Source organism: Glycine soja, chromosome 15 (assembly GCF_004193775.1).
Source record: "Glycine soja cultivar W05 chromosome 15, ASM419377v2, whole genome shotgun sequence".
In the NCBI taxonomy this organism is placed as follows: Eukaryota; Viridiplantae; Streptophyta; class Magnoliopsida; order Fabales; family Fabaceae; genus Glycine; species Glycine soja.
Window position 1 is genome coordinate 8,639,137 of NC_041016.1, and position 18,004 is coordinate 8,657,140.

Below are 18,004 nucleotides of genomic sequence, written 5' to 3' on the forward strand. Positions count from 1 at the left end.
GTTTTTTTTCCCATGTTTTTGGTAACACAACAAAATTAAGATTATGTTGTGTTGCAAATTCAAACCTCATGCAATGTAACAAAATTATGATTATGTTGTGTTGCACAAATTTTAACTCAATGAAATTACGATACCATTGAATAACAAAAGTTATTATATATCATGATTTCATTGGTTATAAATTACAAGTTATGCAACAAACAATTATTTATAAAATAATCAATTTTTTTTTGTTGGTTGTGCAACAAGTCAATGGATTGAAACACACACACACACATGAAGAGGTTCCAATGCTACATAGGTGGGGAAATATGGATGATAGAAGTCAAATTTTTTTTTTTACCAAACATCCTTTTTACATGTGGAGTTTGCCCTAATGACATTGGTATAAAGAATGATAATGATGAAAATGTGGGTGGTGATGACATTGATATGTATTCGCAACTTAGCTATCCCAACATTTCTAGATATTTCATAATTGACGCGGTATATTTCATATTTTTATAGGTCTATGTTTTGTTATTGAATACTTTTTTGGCTTGTTTTAGGTTTTTAAAGAGCGCAATGATTCATTTGCTATCCCCGTCTTATGACAATGTAGCTATTTTTAAGGGATAATTATTCATTGTCTCTTGTTGTGCCACAATGGAGAAGATACTACACATTCAAAGTCTCTTCATGGCAAAATCCTTACATGAAACACATTTAAGCTTTCAACTCAATATTATTTCAATCAACTAAAGTATCTCAATATGTAGTAGACTTCTCTAAGGATTAAAATAATTTTAAACATTCAATGTGTATTCAATTAATTTTATGGGTGTATCTCAATATGTGGTAGACATTTCGATGAAATTTCATTTATTACATAAGTTAATTTTATCTGTCAAATTATTAAATAAACAAAAAATAACACAATGAAAGTACGATTCTCTTACTTCCATGTACATTTTGCTTAGTGAAAAATTTACATAATGGAAGTATGATTCCATTGTGCACTATGCAACAAAATCATACTTATGTTATACATGTTGTATTTAGCCTCCCTTGTTGTGATTTTGTTGTGCATTTTTTTCATAAACCACAATGCACAATGAAAATAGAATCATGATTCCGTTGTTGTGCAACGGGGTGTGAAAAAATACAAGAAAATCATGATTTCGTTGTATATTATACAATGAAATCAAGATTCCATTGAACAACATTTTTTGCGCTCCTAATACAGCGAAATCATGATTTTATTGTATATTATGGGTGATGATAAATTTAAATTTTTAAAATAATGATAGAGGCTAATAACAATCGAGATTCCATTGAACAACATTTTTTTCACCCCTAATGCAACAAAATCAAGATTTCATTGTATATTATGGGTGGGGATAAATTTAAAATTTTTAAATAATGATAGAGGCCAATGGCAATCTAGTTGGGACCAATAGCATCCCTTTTTCGGGAATTGTTTGGGGCACCCAGCAGTTTTTTAAAATACCAAAAATGTCCTTATTGGTATTTTTGGTTACAAATAACATATTAGTTTTTTCATTTTTATAGTGCCTTTTTTTCGTAAAATCGCACTTCCTTAGTGCAACTTGCTTCCATTAGCATCATTTTGTAAGTGTTTGTTGTCGTAGGTGGTGCACATGCATTGTTTACATATGTATGGTGAAGTTTAGTGGATTTTCGTTGCCGGAGAAGAATAAATGCGTATTAAAAAAAAATTCAAAACATATGAATTGTCAATCTGTATGTTTTGATTTTTTTTAAAATTATAATTTTTTAATAATTTTTTATACGTTGTTTTATTTAAATTTTTTGATAATTAAACAAATTTGATATTTAATTGGATGTTGTATTTAGATGTTTATTATAGTAATTAATAGTTAAATAAATTTGATATTTAATTGAATAATGTATTTGGATGTTTATTACAGTGATTGAAAATTAAAAAATATGATATTTAATTGAATGATGTATATAGATGTTTATTACAACAATTCATAATTAAATAAATTTGGTATTTTTTTTACATATGTAAATTTTTATTAAACCTATGATTTTTATTTACAAGTTATATATGTAAACAAATTAATCATTAAATAAAAAATTAATTATCACAAAATTTATTATGTAAATATACATTAGAAAATTTAGTATTATATATAGCAACATTAATTATTTTATAACATAATTGGTCTATTAGCTCAGTTAGTTAGAGTGTTGTGCTAGTAACGCGAAGGTTACATGTTTGATTTCTGCTTGAACCATAAATTTTAAATTATATTTTTGAAAAAAAATAAAAAAAATCTTATGGGCCTCTTACGGATTGTATGCCCGAATTGCTAATTCGTAAGCCTCATACGGATTGGCAATTTGTATTGGGTCTAGAGATTGCCAATCCGTATTGAGCTTACGAAAGGATAAAACTGATATTTCCGATGTCATGCTAGGTGTACCAGCAAAACCACTGGGTGCCCTTAGCAGTTCCTCCCTTTTGCTCAGTTGTAGACAAGTTATATTTCCAACTCTGGGCCATTTCTTGGGCCTTTTCCATTTGGTGTTCGGCTTTTGGACCATTATTGTTTGGACCCAAAAATAATTTTGTAACTCAACTTTATAATAATTAGCAGAAAGACAGATTGGGTGCCTATAAGATGTAAGAATTGCACATTAATTCTTCGAATAAAAGTATATGATAATATAATAGGGCGTTTAAAAAATGGTGTCATTTCAGTTTAATTAGTAAACCTTCTGGTCTGAACCATAAGGAAAAAAAAAATCCCGTGTATTGATATTAAATATAAATAAACCTCACCATTTTATCTTCTTGGATAAGATCATTCCTGAAACACTTTTCACTTACTATGTTCTTATTTTTAATATCTTATTTTTATTGTTGATATCAAATTATAATAAAGAGTAGTTTAGAAAAATAATTTATTTTTAATTGGAATTTGTACAATTAAATAATGCTAATTATATTTTTAGTCATTAGTTGTTTTTGCATATATTCAAGACTGAAATAAGTATTTTTAATTGAATTTTTGGTATATAAGTACATTAAATATTGAAAAGAAATTTTTTACCTCAAATAATAATTATATCTAACACAAACATAATTGCTTCCTACATAAGATACCTTATAATCTAAACAAAAGAAGAATCTTTTAAAAAGAAATTCATTTTACGTAGAAAAAAGATAAAAAAATAATAATTTATCTATTTTAATAAATACCCAATAAAAAAGATAAACAATCTATTTTTTCTTATGAATTAAAATTGTTTTATATATTTTAATTTATTAAAAAATTAGAAGTTATTTTAAACTTATAAAAGTTTTAATACATTTTATCTGGATTTATTTTCCTCACTAAGTGCACACTTCATCTCTACTCTTCATTAATTCTTCAGAAAAACCCTGGAGATTTAGAAAAACCAGATCACCAGAGAGAGTGAGAGAGACATTAATCATTACTTCCTCCACTAATCCTCTCCTCTGTCCATATATAGCTTAACAATGCAGAAAGGAAAAGCAACAAGCCAACAACTAAGGAGAACAAACAAAGCCAGTGATCAAAGAAACCAAAAGGGAATATATAAAAGCAAAAGGAGACTATAAATTATAAAAGCAACACTTCAGCTATATTCCTTTTTTCTTCAACACTCTGCTATAGTTACTTCCCTTGTGATCATTCATAAACCATGCTACTGTCTCTGATGTGTTCACTTCTCACCCACACCATGTCCTTACTACTCATTCAACTAATTCTCTCATCATTTCTCACTCTCACAACATCACAATCCAGCCTCTGCAGAACATCATGCGGCGACATTCCCATCAAATATCCATTTGGCATCGACGATGGATGCGGAAGTCCATACTACAGACACATTTTACAATGTTCAAACTCAGGAAAACTCGAGCTCAGAACCCCATCAGGGCGATACCCAGTTCGCAACCTGAGCTACTCCGATCCACATGTCGTGGTCACTGATCCATTCATGTGGAGCTGCGAGGACGGCGAGAAGTTTCGCCCCACGAGGCCATTCAGCTTGGACACCGCCACACACTTCAAGCTCTCGCCGCAGAACGAGTACATGTTCTTCAACTGCAGCCAAGACAGCGTCATCATTCAACCAAAGCCTATGTTCTGCGAGCATTTCCCCGAACACTGTGATTCCTCGTGTGACAGTGCTAGCTATCTCTGCAGGCACTTGCCGGGTTGCTCCTTTGCACTCCCTCGGAGTACTTGTTGCTCTTACTATCCCAAAGCCACTGAGTCTCTGAGGTTGATGCTTAAGTATTGTGCTAGTTATGCTAGCGTTTATTGGAAGAACGTTGGTGCTCCTATGCCTTATGATCAAGTTCCCGAATATGGGATCAGAGTTGATTTTGATATCCCGGTTACCACGCGCTGCCTTCAGTGTCAGGATCCATTGAAAGGAGGTGGGACTTGTGGATTTGACACACAGAATCAGAGTTTCATTTGTCTCTGTAAGGATGGAAACTCCACTACTCATTGCAAAGGTACGTCCAAGTTCAATAAACTAATCATTGGTCTCTTGTGGAAGAGAAATTATTACATAGTGTTCAGGACTATCACTTCGATCCGAACTAATTTATACGTAATAGGTAGCTAAGTTTTTCATTTTATAGGAAAAAATTCATTAAATTTTGTTGTGTCACATGCCACATAAAGATTGTTCTGAAGTATGGTAGTCAAAGATATAAGTATATAACAATTTCTCCTTCAAGTGACACTTGTTTAAGAATCAGTCTCTAGTCTCTGTATGAAAAAAATATTAAGTTTTAGTCTTTATATACCCCCGTTAATATACATCAGGTTCTTGGTGTTAAATTGTTATTATGTTTTTTAGGTGTCTAAAAAATTTAGGTTTGAATCCTTATATGCTCTTATATGAACTAAAGTTTTGTTTTTTTGGTACAGAAACTAATTCCTAAATGAGTGTTACTTGTATGGATCAAATAATTAGTTTAACCTTTACATAGATGACTAATAAAAACGATGGCTTTGTCCTAGCCCCCAATAGTTTCAATTGGGTAGGTATGTAATGAGGCTAATATTTGTTTGACAGATTATGATATTGCAAGGCACAATAGGAGGGTCCATGTAATCGCAGGTGAGAGAATTAAAATAGCTTTTATATGGATGTTAAGTTTTTGAAGGGGATCATTAGGCTCATGTTTGGGGTTGTGTGTGTTGGAAATGTGGCTGCAGGGACAGTTACGGGCGTTTCGGTTGCGGGTGCATTTGGAATTGGAGCTGCTGTTTGGTACTTGAAGAAAGTGAGAGCTAAAGCACCAGTCACGTGTGGAGTTCAAAGCAACGAAAATAGGCTATTCTGAAGACGACCAAATGATGTGAACCATGCATACACATATTCCTTCTGTTACGTTTTTCTTTTATTGAGTTTATTTATTTGTACCACAATTATACCTAGTCATAGAGTTGTGTCCCAATTTTTCCGAGTTTGATATGGTCTTCTTTATTAATATCGGGTTGTATCTTATGTATAGTTTATAGTTTATTAAAAGGAATTAAAGTACTCTGCTGGAGAATCATATCTTTCACACTTTTTTTTTTTTACAACAATCCTTAAGAAACGAATCTGGCAACTGTAACATTTCTGCAAAGCAGTTATTGGTCTACTCTCTGATACATGCCTCCAAAGCGTGGCTTCGGGAATCAACCAAAACAAGAAAAATGAGAGAGAGAGAGAAAGATACAAACGCAAGACAAAACTAACATTAACATGCTTTACCAACAACACAAGTCAAGGGACCTGCATTAAGAGTTATTGCGGGCACCAAGGAAGCAGGTACAGCAGTAAAATATTGAGTAGGAGAATAATTTGGGTCACAACTACCATACCCAGATGGAACAAAATAAGCACCGTTTAAGAATGCATCCTTAGAAGACCTCCATTTCCAATTTTTCAATTTTCCCTTCATTTCCCTCTTGGTAACCTGTCACCCAAGAAACCAACTTAATATGCATTAATTCATGGGGTGGGGTGTTTCATGTGACTCTGATTATATTCATTTCCTTACCTGTTTTGTGGCAGGGTTATTCGGAGCGACATAGTAGTTTCCTTCACTTAAAATGGTTGGGTTAGAACTGCCACCTATGGCATACATCTTCCACCCATCATATTTGTTGTTCACCACATGTGCATAACCAAATCTTACCCTGCATGCTTACAAACAAGTTAACCTATACTCATTTTTTTCACGTATTATATGAAAATTCAATCTATAAAATAGACTCTCACCTTGGCATCCTTTCAATCAGACCACTAGCAAATCGGTTGAAGGCTATTGTTACTTTCATTTTTTTATCTGCTGTGTATTCGTCGCTGTGTCCTAGTAGCATAACCTGCAGCCAAGGGACAGTACCATTCACAAAAAAATGAGGCCATAGGATCATAGTGGTTGTTTAGTCAATAATACATAAAGAAAAATACTATTCCATATAATAATATTAATGAAAGGGATGATGGTACTACAAGGTAGTTAGTTAGGAGGAATTAAGAACTTATTTTGCTTACTTTGTCATGTTGGGTAAAGTAATTGTTAGAAATGGTAATGGAAGTTGAGGCATGAATAACATCAATCAAGCCATCAGCACAACGAGCCAAAAAGCAATGATCAATCCAAATATTTGAGGAGGCAAATATGCTAATGCCATCCCCATCAGAGCCTCGACGATGGCCAAGATGAGATGGGGTACTCCTTACAAGGCCAGCCTTGCTTGGTTTGCAATCATGAATGCTAATGCCATGTATGATAACATGGCTAACACCTTGTATTGTAATGCAAGGCCCATTTGCAATCTCCACTTTAGCACCTCTTCCATCAATGGTCTTGTAGCTATTCATGATAAGCTCATTATCGAGCCTAATAACCATATCTTTGGCAAAAATGATCCAAAGGGGCTGTGTTTGGATAACACCATAACGAAGTGTGCCTGGTTTTGGGCTTATGGGGTCATCAGAGGGATCTGTGACTTTATATATTGATCCATACTTGCCACCAATTGAATCTTTGCCAAAGCCAATTCCACAATTAGCCAAGGCTTGGCGATTTGATGCCCAATTTGATTTGGCACGCCAGCAAGAGTCTATCTTGTTTAGAACTGCACTTTCTGTTGAATATGCAAGGTGTAGTATGAAGCATGAAAGCAAGAGTAGTGTGGGAGAGGTGGCCATGCTTGTGAGGTTGAGGCTACATATGGAGTGAGTTCATTTAATAGTAGATGTTAGACTTAGATGAGGTTGTGCACACGATTTAGGGGCTTGACTTTTAATTTCTTTGGTTTTGTTAAATGAGCTAACAAAAACGTGGATGCACGAGCCTTACTAGTTTGACTTTGCTAATTACCATCTAAAACTTCACTCAAGCATACGAAAAATATATATACATAGCCAATGTCGTATATTTTTTAAATTTGAGTATACTAAATCAATTTATATATTATAGCACCATTTTTTAACTCTATAGTACCAAATTATATAGTCTTTGACTTTCACAAATATTATTCAATTTAGTATTTTAATAAGATTGGTAGTTTAATTCGATGATCACTAACATCATAAATCTATTTTTTGTAAAAATAAGTGTAAAACTAATTAGTTTAGTCTCTATATCTAATAATAATAATAATAATAAAATTTGGTTTTTCAATCGGGGACCAAACTGAGTGATGCACAAGCACAACAAAATAAGGGACTAAATTCAGTGATATGCACCAAAGGGAAATACCAAAAGGACTGACAGTGTGTAAAAGCACTTCAGCCTAGATATAATATTTTCTGAAACAATTCTATATTAAGAGACATGCCACTTCTTAATTTGCCAATAACAGAGATATGGGAATACTGCAGAAACAAAATTGTTAATAACAAAAATATATAAGCATTCCTAAATTACAAAAGCTAATAATCTTTAATTTTTTTAGAAACAAATCAAAGAAAATATGCAAAAAAGGAGAAGATTTTGCTAGTAATGACAGAGGATGTGGTTTTTCTGCCTTGATTTGATTCTCTAATTCTAATTTTGTATGATAGGGATCAGATCGCATAATCTTTGAGATAATTATCAAAGTTAGAAACTATATTAGGATTTAGGACCAAAAGGATCTAAAGCAAAGAATCGCGTTCAAATTAATAATTAAAAAAATATAATATCAAAAATTTATATAAAAATATATATAACTCAATTTTATAGGTTTTTACCATTCATAATACACTCAAAAGTTCAAATCAAATACAGTATAGTATATGATAATATTTAGGTCTAAGTTTCAACAATATATAATAATATCTGTTAACAATAACAAATACTTTAAAATAAATTGGCCAAGACAAATTCTTCTTTTGATAATTAAAATAACATTGCATTAAACATTTGTCATTAAACATTTGTCATTAAAGATAAGAAAATAATGGGATAGTATAAAATCTTAAAAATCCCAAATTTCATGTTTTGGTCTCCATATTTCTATCATGTTAATGCATTTTTATTATGAAAAAAAAAATTGAGGATGGGAGAGAATGTAAGACAATTTACTTTAAAAAAAAAACCTCATTTAGGTATTTGAAAATAAAGATGAACATGTGTTCTTATAGATACATTATGTAAAGGGATACATTCATCTTTATAACCATCTAAAAGTTAGATTCAACCATATTAAAATATTTGAAAAAAATAATTAGTGAAATTACTCCTTCATTTTTTACGATAGCATTCATCGGCAATGTTGTCATTTCATGCGCTGACATTGATATCAATTAGCCCCATTTTCTTATTATACTGGTATATTACCAAAATAGTTGAGTGCATTGAAAAAGTTTTAATTTATAGAAGTTATCCATGCATATTTGATATTGATTTTGTTTATCTGATGACAACTTATTGGTTGTGCATCTTAAATGCGTCAATTTAAGAAATGCATTAAGAAATACTTGCTTGAGGTAAAATTTGAAAAATAACATATAATCTATGGATTGTTTTTCTTTCATATATCCAATATGATGTACTCCTTTTTTTAGATGTTGATCAATATAATAATTTTGTTACAACACCTTTATTATATTCTATCAAATAGAATTTTTATAGGATTTTTCACACCCACACATACATAAATCACCTACAGTGCACATAGAAGCACAATGCATGTACAAATATAATTAATTAAGATAAATACCGCGAGTTTGCAGCGATTTGTAGGCTGTTTGATTGTCACAGAAAACCTTGTTGCCATAATTAGGGTGTGGTACATATATCTCAACCAAGAAAGCTCACAAGTATTTGTAGCCAGACATATATATATTGAATTAGTGGCTAGATATTAAATATAGAGAAAATAGGGCTATGAAACGATAATGTAAAACGGATCCAGGATTCAATGACTGGGGAGGGCCAAAATCAAATAAGTATATAAACATTAAAATTTCTACAAATAATTATATATTTTTTAAAATGATTTAATTAAAAACATATAATAGAGAATACATTTACATAGAAGATATTAAACATATTTTTTTTAAGGATCTTAAATTACAAATTAATAAAATCAATTTCATATGTAACCGATAACTTTAATAAATTTATAATAAATATTGGTATTTATGTTAACTATATCTTTCTTACGAAAATTGTTATCAAACATATTTAAAAAATACACTAAATTTCAATAAATTATGTTAGTCACTAAATTATATTTTTGATTTTTAAAAAGTTGGAACATTGAAGAAGAAAAATATATTTGTTGTTACAAAGGCTACAACTTTAATTTGGAAAGCTAATTATGATAAACCTTTAGTGCTACTTGATATATATATCTAATTTATTTTCTTAAGATTTACACAACACATGACTCTGGATCTGTGCACTAAGATCGAAAATACAGTGGAACTTCATAATAGTACGAATTAAGAACAATGATGAGACAAGAAAAATAAAATAAACTAAAAATTATAGGAAAATAATGATAAAAAGAGAGAATGTTTATGGATGTGTTTCAAAATTTAAACGGTCAATCTTATATATGGTGTTGTAAAGTTTGACTCATTGTCTGAGGTTAATAAAATATTTTTGATTACAAACTACAATTATCTATAAATTTTAAAATAATTGTAATAATAAAATATTATAAAAGAAAACCTATTTGAAAGAAAAATAAATAATATTCAAATATTTTATTCATAAAAAATTACAATTATTTCTATAATAAATATTACACAAATAATAGAATATTTTTTAAAAATAAAAATGATAGGTAATGCTTAAATAATATTATTTACATACTTAAATTCCCAAAAGTAAAATAGTTATCTAATATTTTTTTTAAGATTAATTAACATATATAAAAAAACTTAATTAAAAAAGTTAGGGGGGCAAAACCCCGAGTAGCAGCCGTAGCTCTAGTCATTCAATTACAAATTGTTTTCTTTCTACTCACATATAAAGTAAAAAAGTTGTTTGTATCTTAAAGTAAATTTAACTAATTTCATTCTTATTCTTAAAACATCTTTTATTTAATTATAATTTTATTTTTAAGAATTTTATTTTATATATGATATCAAGTTCTAATGAAAGATATTTTAGAAATAATTTTATTTTTTACTTAAAATTATTAAAATTAGATGATTTTAACTAATTTTATTAATTAGTATAAAAATAATTATTTTTTTCTTGACTCTATTTTAATTCAAAACTTTTATTTCAATTCATTTTGATTTCATTTCACTCCACTTAACATTCATATATTAATCAGATTTCTCCTAGCTTGATGCTAAGAAGAAACTTAATCGCCTATATATAAAGGAAACATTATTATTTATTTCATACAAACAACCAATTACAAGCTGTTCTTAAATAACAATCCGGTAGCAAAGGAAATATAGTACAGAACTACAAACTACAAACCAAGTCATCAATCAATGCAAAGAATAAATATAGTACCATCAAGTGTCAATGGCTGCTACTCCAGCCCTGAAATAAATTGATCCATAGAATAATGCTCGACCGTTTGCAAATTCTATGCATAGCTGCACATCCCAAAAACACAAGAACCTTTGGCGTTGCACTTGTTGCCACATTTGCCGCAATGCTTCTCGTTGGTCTTAGGGTTCACGCACTTGCCTTCGCAACATATCTTTCCGAAGCTGCATTTCTTTCCACACCTCCCACAGTTAAGTCTGTCTGTGGAAAAGTTTACACATTTGTTGCTGCAGCAATTAGGGCCTGCGCTGCCTTTAACAAGGCAAATTTTTGGGTTTTTGTCACATGTCAACGCTACCCTTTTCTGGGAAAGGAACCGGCTTGTTCCTCTTAGAGACTTTGGTTCTTCAGTTTGGGAAGATGTTGCTGACAGAGTAATGGCCAAAGCCATAATTAACAAGGCCACAAGGAAGAGGGTCTTCAAGGACTTCATTATATTTTAATTTTGTGTTTTTGAATCTCTGTTATAGCAGGAGATAGAAGAAGTTGAAGGAAGTAATTAATTAAAGGGGTGTGGATGTTTTGATTCAGAAGAATGCTCCAAGTATTTATAGAAGAGGAGGAGGTTCATGATATAGATTACGTGCATGAGCTAATAACGTAGGTGTTTTTTTGTTAGTTTTAATTAGTGGAGTGGTCTAAATCAACGGCCGGATTAAACTTGTCAAGAATTTCTTCAGTTGAAAATGGAGGAAGTGTCAAAGAACAATTGTGCTAATTAAACGATAGCTAAAACTAGTTTAGTTGTATTAAGTTGATGGTCTACTGAAGCCAGGTCGTATGTAAAGTCTTAAGAAAATGCAGTCTATGCAAACCAGAAAACCGTTACAGAACCACTATAGCTGTGCAGACATTTCAATCGCCTAGTTTGACCTTTGTTTTACATATGTATAAGTCCATGGATAGGATTTTACTTCATATTTATTCAAGCCACGTAAGTAAAAAATTAATTTGGATAACATAGTATTCTTATTTATACAAATTTAAGAAGTTAATTAGTTTACATACTACATTTGAACTTTTTTTATAGTGCATAGCTCACGTTATTTTCAAGGGAGGCTGGTAGCGTTTGTATAATATAACGTTCACTTGTTCAGAAAGGGTATAGCACGTCACGTGCAACTAATATTTAATGATTCCACTTAACATGTTGTTTATCAGTTAATTTTTTCTTCTGTTTCCCGAGGAAAGCCAAGTTTGCTATCGTTGTTTACTTTTCCATATTGTTATACTTTCCAAAATAAATGTTGGAAATTGGAAGGCGCTGTGAAAATTGATGATGTTCTTTTTTATTTTTGTTGCTAGGTAGGGTCTGAAAGATAAAAAGTTCTCATAGTAATTATGGAATTCTTAAAGGATATTCTTTAAATTATTACCACTTGTAATCATGTTTATGTGTGTCTACTTACACTCTTAAAAATGTTTTAAGGTAACGTATCTTACATGTATCTCACACGTGTTGAATATGGCTCTTATAGACTTTTTTCTTTACATGAGGCTCTGATACAATTAAAGAATAAGGTTCTGATACTGCGATCAAAATTTAGGCTTTTACTCTGACACGGGTAGAATATGGCTCTCATAAATGTAAAATACATTACCTTAAAACATTTCTCTATTGCCTATATTTCAAAACTTATGTTTCTCTGAAGTTTTCTAAGATTAGAAGTTTTTCATTCTGACACCTCGTAGCTCCTATATATAAAAGTTCGAGATTTTTTTTTTAAATAAGCCAAATTTTTTTTTATTTAAAACTAAGTAATAGCACAGGAAATGCTGACATAAATAACAATACAATGTGAATCTAACCAATGCTAAGAGATAGAGACCGAATCCCAACCCACTTCAGATAACAACGTGTTGGTAAATATTTGTGTTTTAATTTAAAATTTATAAATATATATTAATTATATTAATTCTATTTTATAAAGTAAAATATTTATTTTATATTTTTTTAAGATTCTGTTTTAATGAGTCAACTGTGGGTTGATTTTCAACGGTTATATTTTCAACGGTTATATTTTGTTGTTGCATAAGGGTCTATGTCTATATATATCTCTTTTCTCTTTTTAAAAAAAAGATCAGAACAATGTCTCGTTTCTTTCTCCCATAAAATTGTCTCCTTCTTTTCTTATAAAAAACTTATTGTTGTGAGAGCAAGAACATTGATGTTTAGAAGGTTCGGGGATTCTTTCGCTGCACACGATCGGAATCAACATGTTGTCGTATCTTGGAAGAGAAGCGCAATCAAATTTTTCTATAAGTGCAGTGGGGCGTTTTCTCTCTAAAGATAGCGTCTACGCGCTTCAACCCAAGCTATATCTTTCTTCTCCTAATTTATTTTTTCCTTATTCTTATTCTTATTGTATGATATAGTACATTATTAATTTATGTGGTGTCAATTAAAATCATCATCTTCTTATTTATTTTATTTCATTTTTATTTTATTTTCTAACACAAGGTTGTTATGATCACAAAAGTACAAAAGCCAATCCCATAGCCCAAGTTGCCTAACAGGCTAACTATATGAAATTGCCGCGAAAGCCGAAACACCATAGCACAACTGTGACAATATGCTATTTTGAAAGTGTGAAAACCCCAATCCCATCCCAAAATGGTAAAGCTGTTGTGACATAACTTGGATGATGTGATGACCACTATCCAACAATGTTGAGATGCACCTCTTGGTTTAAAAGAACAGAAACAGGGGAAAGCAGAGGTTTGTTTTGTCTCACTCAGCTTAAATGTGATCACATGTCTGGCAGCTACTAATAACATGCCTTAGGCTACAAATCCCATCTCTGATGCAATTTATCATCTACATTGAATAATAAATGTCAATGTGAGGGATCATTCATATATTATATATCATAGATATCACCCAAGGATTATAATATACTTCCCAATTAACGTATTATACTAGGTATCATGCATTAATATCCCAATGTGAGGGATCATGCATGTATTATATCCCATTATGTATACAATATATTAAAGAATATTTGTGTTGATAATTAATGAGATTTTTTGAATTTAGTAAGTGATTTTAAGTTCGAGTCTAATTTATTATATAATTAGACTAGATTGATTTAATTTATTATAAGTATATTTTAATTACAAATAAATACTATATATTAATAGAGTAAATTTTATAAACTATTATTTAATCATAAATGTTACAATAAATTTATTAAATTTAATAATAATTAACTTAAAAATTGTAAGAAAAAAGAAATTTTGTTTTTTCGAGTCTGTAATACTTTTATTTTAAGACCGTTAGTGTTAGTCTAAAGTTTTTTTTTTATCAATAAATATTTGTTAGTTTTTGTTAATAAGATGAATTAAATTTGGGATCTTATATTTCCATGTTAGTCTAAAGTTTAATAATTGTGTATTAGACTCTGTATGGTTATACCTATGGAAATAAGGTACAACAAACAAAAGCATAGTAGGTGATCTGATTAGGATGATATTGAGGAGAATAAAGTTACATGTTGTGGATCCCTAGCTTAAAATTTTCATCTTTCCCGTTGCACTAAGACCAACAAATCCATTTTCTTTGGTTTTTAGGCATAAAAATAATTTTTAGACAAAAAATCAATTTTCTTTGACACACAAAAAAGTTTCCTACCTATTTTTGTTAAACCAAACAACACAACATATTATTTTAATTATACTCTATTTCTCTCCTTTTAAATTATTTCTCTTTTGAGCATGGACGAATTCAAAGAATTTGTTTAGTGAAGACAAGAAAATAATATTTTTTTTAATCAAAGGCAATAAAATAAATATATTATATTTTTATAGAAGAAAAATATTATATATTCTTACAAAATATATAATTTTATGATAAAAATCCAAATTACTTAGATAAGCTTTTACAAATTATAATCAAGTCAAGATGTGTATTTTTCACCAACTTTATGTACTTGTTTAGTATTATAGGAGCAAAACATTAAAAATTAAAAACATAAAACACTAAAATTAACATCAATTCATTATTTCTTTTATCTTTTAGTTATAACTTTCTACATTCATTTAAATTTTTTTCTATAGGAATAAGGATAACATCTATTTTTTTAGGAAAATGTTTAGTAAACACACATTGTGCTATGATACACCTGGGGAGAAAAAAGAAAAAGAGAAAAAAAATATAAATTTAATAAATTTTATGATGTGATGTGAAAAAATAATAAAATATATTAATAAGATGTTTAAAATAAAAAATATTTATGTATCATTATTTTTTTTTATCCGAAAAAATATGGTGGGCCAATTGGCCCATAGTTTCTACTCTCTAACCTACATCGTCCCTGCTTCTAAGAGTCAGAAGCGAGTATTGGGGCCCATGGCAACGATTCCCAATATGGTTAATATACGCGGAAGATCGGTGGTGAGTGAGGCAAATGGCAGCATCGTCACCATCGCCGCCGCTGAAGGCGGTGCAGGACCGCGTCCAAGCAGCCGCCGAACGCTCTGGCCGTAATGTGCAAGAGATTCGTGTAGTGGCTGCGAGCAAGACGAAGTCAGTTTCTGCTCTCCGTGAGGTATACGACGCCGGCCTTAGATGCTTCGGCGAGAACTACGTTCAAGAACTCCTTCAAAAGGCACCACAGGTTAGTTAGTTCAAACTTCAAACTCGTTATTCATCTCTTGCTTTTTGGATCCATTCATCAATGCTTACATTTCCTTTCCCAATTGCAGCTTCCCGACGATATCCAGTGGCATCTCATCGGAAATTTGCAGAGCAACAAAGTCAAGCCTCTTATCGGTATCTATTGTTTACTTATTCTCTCAATTTCGTTCAATTAAAGAGTTTAAAAATACTTCTTTCATTTAGAAACACGAGCACACTTTTTCTAATTGGTGATTTTTGAGAATTTTGTTTTGTGAAGATGTGTTCTTATTTACAACATTATTAATTTGGGTTCACTGTTCAGGCGAGGTGAGAATTCTTATACGTTTTGTTTGATGATTCACAGCTGCTGTGCCCAACCTTGCTTGTGTGGAAACTGTGGATGATAAGAAGGTAATTTTATTTTTTTGTTTCTTCGTAATTTGTTTTGATTGAGAAGGTATATATATTTTTCATGTGTATGAGTACATATAAGGATGTAAACTATACGTAAGTTTTAAATCTTTTATGAGGGGAGAGGGAATGGAAAATCATAGAACTTCGAAATAGTTGTAATATGATGATGAGTTTCAGTTCAGACAAGATTTTCGGATTTCACTTGCAAGGTAAATTGTTTAACGTGTGTGATGTTGAAAGCAGTCTTTAGAATAGGATGCTCTAAATGGTAACTTTGCAAATGAGACTTACATTCTAGAAGTAATTTCAGGCGCTGCCATTTGGTCAATGAGTTTTTTGGGTTTGTGCAAGTAAAAATTATATTACATGTATTCTTAACCCTTAAGTTCAATTTTTTTCACATCAGCATTTCATGTTTGATATCAATTTCTGTAAAATTCTGTTCTATGAAGTAAAATTTGATGTTTTTTTACTTTTTTTCTGTTTTTGGCTGGCAGATAGCGAATTTTCTTGATCGTGCTGTAGCAAATGTTGGCAGGAAACCGTTAAAGGTTTTTGTTCAAGTGAATACAAGCGGAGAAACATGTAAGTTGCACTTGACTGATTTGCCAACCAAGCACTAATCACTATCTGCAGTATCTTTTAATAAAGTTGACTCGGTTGTGTTTGATTATCAATCCAATTTTTTAAACTAGGGTTCTATATAATAGATTAATGTGAAAATAGCTTCAAAATCACAAGAAAATATAGTTCCCAATTCTTTTATTGCAAATAGAAAATCATTGATTACAAGTCTTACAACATCTTAGATTTATACCTAAATATGTAACCTATATATATTAGAATGATTGCTTGACTTCTGGTTTACAATCTGATCCTTAGATCATTGCCTTTTGTTTCTGTTCCATTATAAAACACAGTTGTTGTTAATGTTTTCAGTTTATTATCAATCTCAAGAGTGGCATTTGACTGCTATTTTCTTGCAGCCAAATTTGGTGTTGAACCAGCTCTGTGTGTGGATCTTGTAAAACATATTACAAACTGCCCAAACCTTGAGTTCTCTGGCCTAATGACAATTGGCATGCTTGATTATTCATCCACCCCAGAAAATTTTGAGGTATATATGGACTAAACATTTTAGACATGATTTATTGATCTTTTCAGGACTTACCATTTAGTCTTCTAGATAATTCTCCAAACTAAACATTCTTTTGTACTCTCCAGACACTATCCAATTGCAGAAGTGAAGTTTGTAAAGCTCTTGGAATATCAGAAACGCAGTGTGAGCTGTCCATGGGCATGACTGGAGACTTTGAACAAGCTGTAAGGAATCATTTTTCCCCCTTGGAAAATACATGGCTTACAATGAAGGGATAAGTATTGTGATTTGTCATAATATTTTTTAACCAGCTAACTCTTATTTTGCAGATTGAGATGGGAAGTACAAATGTTAGGATTGGAACTGCCATATTTGGAGCCAGAGAATATCCACCGAAAGAAGAGTAGCTATCCTCATTTTGCAGTCTTGTTTGCGTCGGTATATTGGTGCTTGGATTCACATATCAAAGTCAGAGCAGCACGATCAAATTATTTAAGCTGGAAATAAGTATATTCATGAGCATGAATGATGGCAGTAGTCAATAAGCTCTGGGAAAGCTGTGTATTTGGAATAATCTGAGACTCAGTGTTGTAGACATTTTCTGTCAAACATAAAAACCAACCTATTTTACTGAAGCTGAACCAAGATATTTTGAAAGAGTGATATACAGCACAAAAAACAAAAAATTCTATGAAAGATAATGAATCTGACTCACATGTTTTCTATTGTTGAATTTGAATTCGTGCTCATCACGTTTGTACTAATATCGCTGTGGGTATTTTCGTAGGATTTGAGAAATGTTAAGAAAATATTTTCTAACCACTCTTTTGAATATGTTTTAGGTTAAAAT

The 18,004-nt window shown here is 31.0% G+C and overlaps 4 protein-coding genes across 4 annotated transcripts; 2 read left to right on the top strand and 2 right to left on the bottom strand.

Annotated features, from left to right (window-relative positions):
• The first annotated feature begins 3,554 nt into the window (after positions 1–3,554).
• Positions 3,555–5,578, top strand: LOC114387228 (LEAF RUST 10 DISEASE-RESISTANCE LOCUS RECEPTOR-LIKE PROTEIN KINASE-like 2.7). The gene is made up of 3 exons (XM_028347371.1): positions 3,555–4,525; positions 5,095–5,139; positions 5,238–5,578. Exons 1-3 carry the CDS (start codon positions 3,700–3,702, stop codon positions 5,363–5,365), a joined length of 999 nt encoding a protein of 332 aa, XP_028203172.1. The 5' UTR covers positions 3,555–3,699; the 3' UTR covers positions 5,366–5,578.
• Positions 5,572–7,227, bottom strand: LOC114387227 (probable pectate lyase 16). The gene is made up of 4 exons (XM_028347370.1): positions 6,568–7,227; positions 6,292–6,395; positions 6,071–6,209; positions 5,572–5,986 (listed from the first exon to the last, which is right to left on the bottom strand). The coding sequence occupies exons 1-4, from the start codon at positions 7,225–7,227 to the stop codon at positions 5,768–5,770; spliced, it is 1,122 nt and encodes a 373-aa protein (XP_028203171.1). The 3' UTR covers positions 5,572–5,767.
• Positions 7,228–10,839: 3,612 nt separating this feature from the next.
• On the bottom strand, positions 10,840–11,536 carry LOC114386382 (stigma-specific STIG1-like protein 1). Its single transcript, XM_028346387.1, has one exon. The coding sequence runs from the start codon at positions 11,454–11,456 to the stop codon at positions 11,061–11,063; it is 396 nt and encodes a 131-aa protein (XP_028202188.1). The 5' UTR covers positions 11,457–11,536; the 3' UTR covers positions 10,840–11,060.
• A 3,853-nt stretch (positions 11,537–15,389) lies between these two features.
• On the top strand, positions 15,390–17,887 carry LOC114385696 (pyridoxal phosphate homeostasis protein-like). Its single transcript, XM_028345731.1, has 7 exons — positions 15,390–15,639; positions 15,728–15,794; positions 16,006–16,052; positions 16,553–16,640; positions 17,042–17,172; positions 17,280–17,378; positions 17,484–17,887. The coding sequence occupies exons 1-7, from the start codon at positions 15,430–15,432 to the stop codon at positions 17,559–17,561; spliced, it is 720 nt and encodes a 239-aa protein (XP_028201532.1). The 5' UTR covers positions 15,390–15,429; the 3' UTR covers positions 17,562–17,887.
• The last annotated feature ends 117 nt before the right edge of the window (positions 17,888–18,004 follow it).

What these genes read in the sequence shown, in the direction of transcription:
- LOC114387228 (XM_028347371.1), top strand. Translation starts at nt 3,700, where the DNA reads ATGCTACTGTCTCTGATGTGTTCACTTCTCACCCACACCATGTCCTTA. An exon ending in CTCCACTACTCATTGCAAAG is followed by an intron (nt 4,526 to 5,094) that starts GTACGTCCAAGT and finishes TTTGTTTGACAG; the next exon opens with ATTATGATATTGCAAGGCAC. An exon ending in GAGGGTCCATGTAATCGCAG is followed by an intron (nt 5,140 to 5,237) that starts GTGAGAGAATTA and finishes ATGTGGCTGCAG; the next exon opens with GGACAGTTACGGGCGTTTCG.
- LOC114387227 (XM_028347370.1), bottom strand. Translation starts at nt 7,227, where the DNA reads ATGGCCACCTCTCCCACACTACTCTTGCTTTCATGCTTCATACTACAC. An exon ending in ACTTTACCCAACATGACAAA is followed by an intron (nt 6,396 to 6,567) that starts GTAAGCAAAATA and finishes CCTTGGCTGCAG; the next exon opens with GTTATGCTACTAGGACACAG. An exon ending in CTGATTGAAAGGATGCCAAG is followed by an intron (nt 6,210 to 6,291) that starts GTGAGAGTCTAT and finishes GTAAGCATGCAG; the next exon opens with GGTAAGATTTGGTTATGCAC.
- LOC114386382 (XM_028346387.1), bottom strand. Translation starts at nt 11,456, where the DNA reads ATGAAGTCCTTGAAGACCCTCTTCCTTGTGGCCTTGTTAATTATGGCT.
- LOC114385696 (XM_028345731.1), top strand. Translation starts at nt 15,430, where the DNA reads ATGGCAGCATCGTCACCATCGCCGCCGCTGAAGGCGGTGCAGGACCGC. An exon ending in CCACCCCAGAAAATTTTGAG is followed by an intron (nt 17,173 to 17,279) that starts GTATATATGGAC and finishes TGTACTCTCCAG; the next exon opens with ACACTATCCAATTGCAGAAG. An exon ending in CTGGAGACTTTGAACAAGCT is followed by an intron (nt 17,379 to 17,483) that starts GTAAGGAATCAT and finishes CTTATTTTGCAG; the next exon opens with ATTGAGATGGGAAGTACAAA.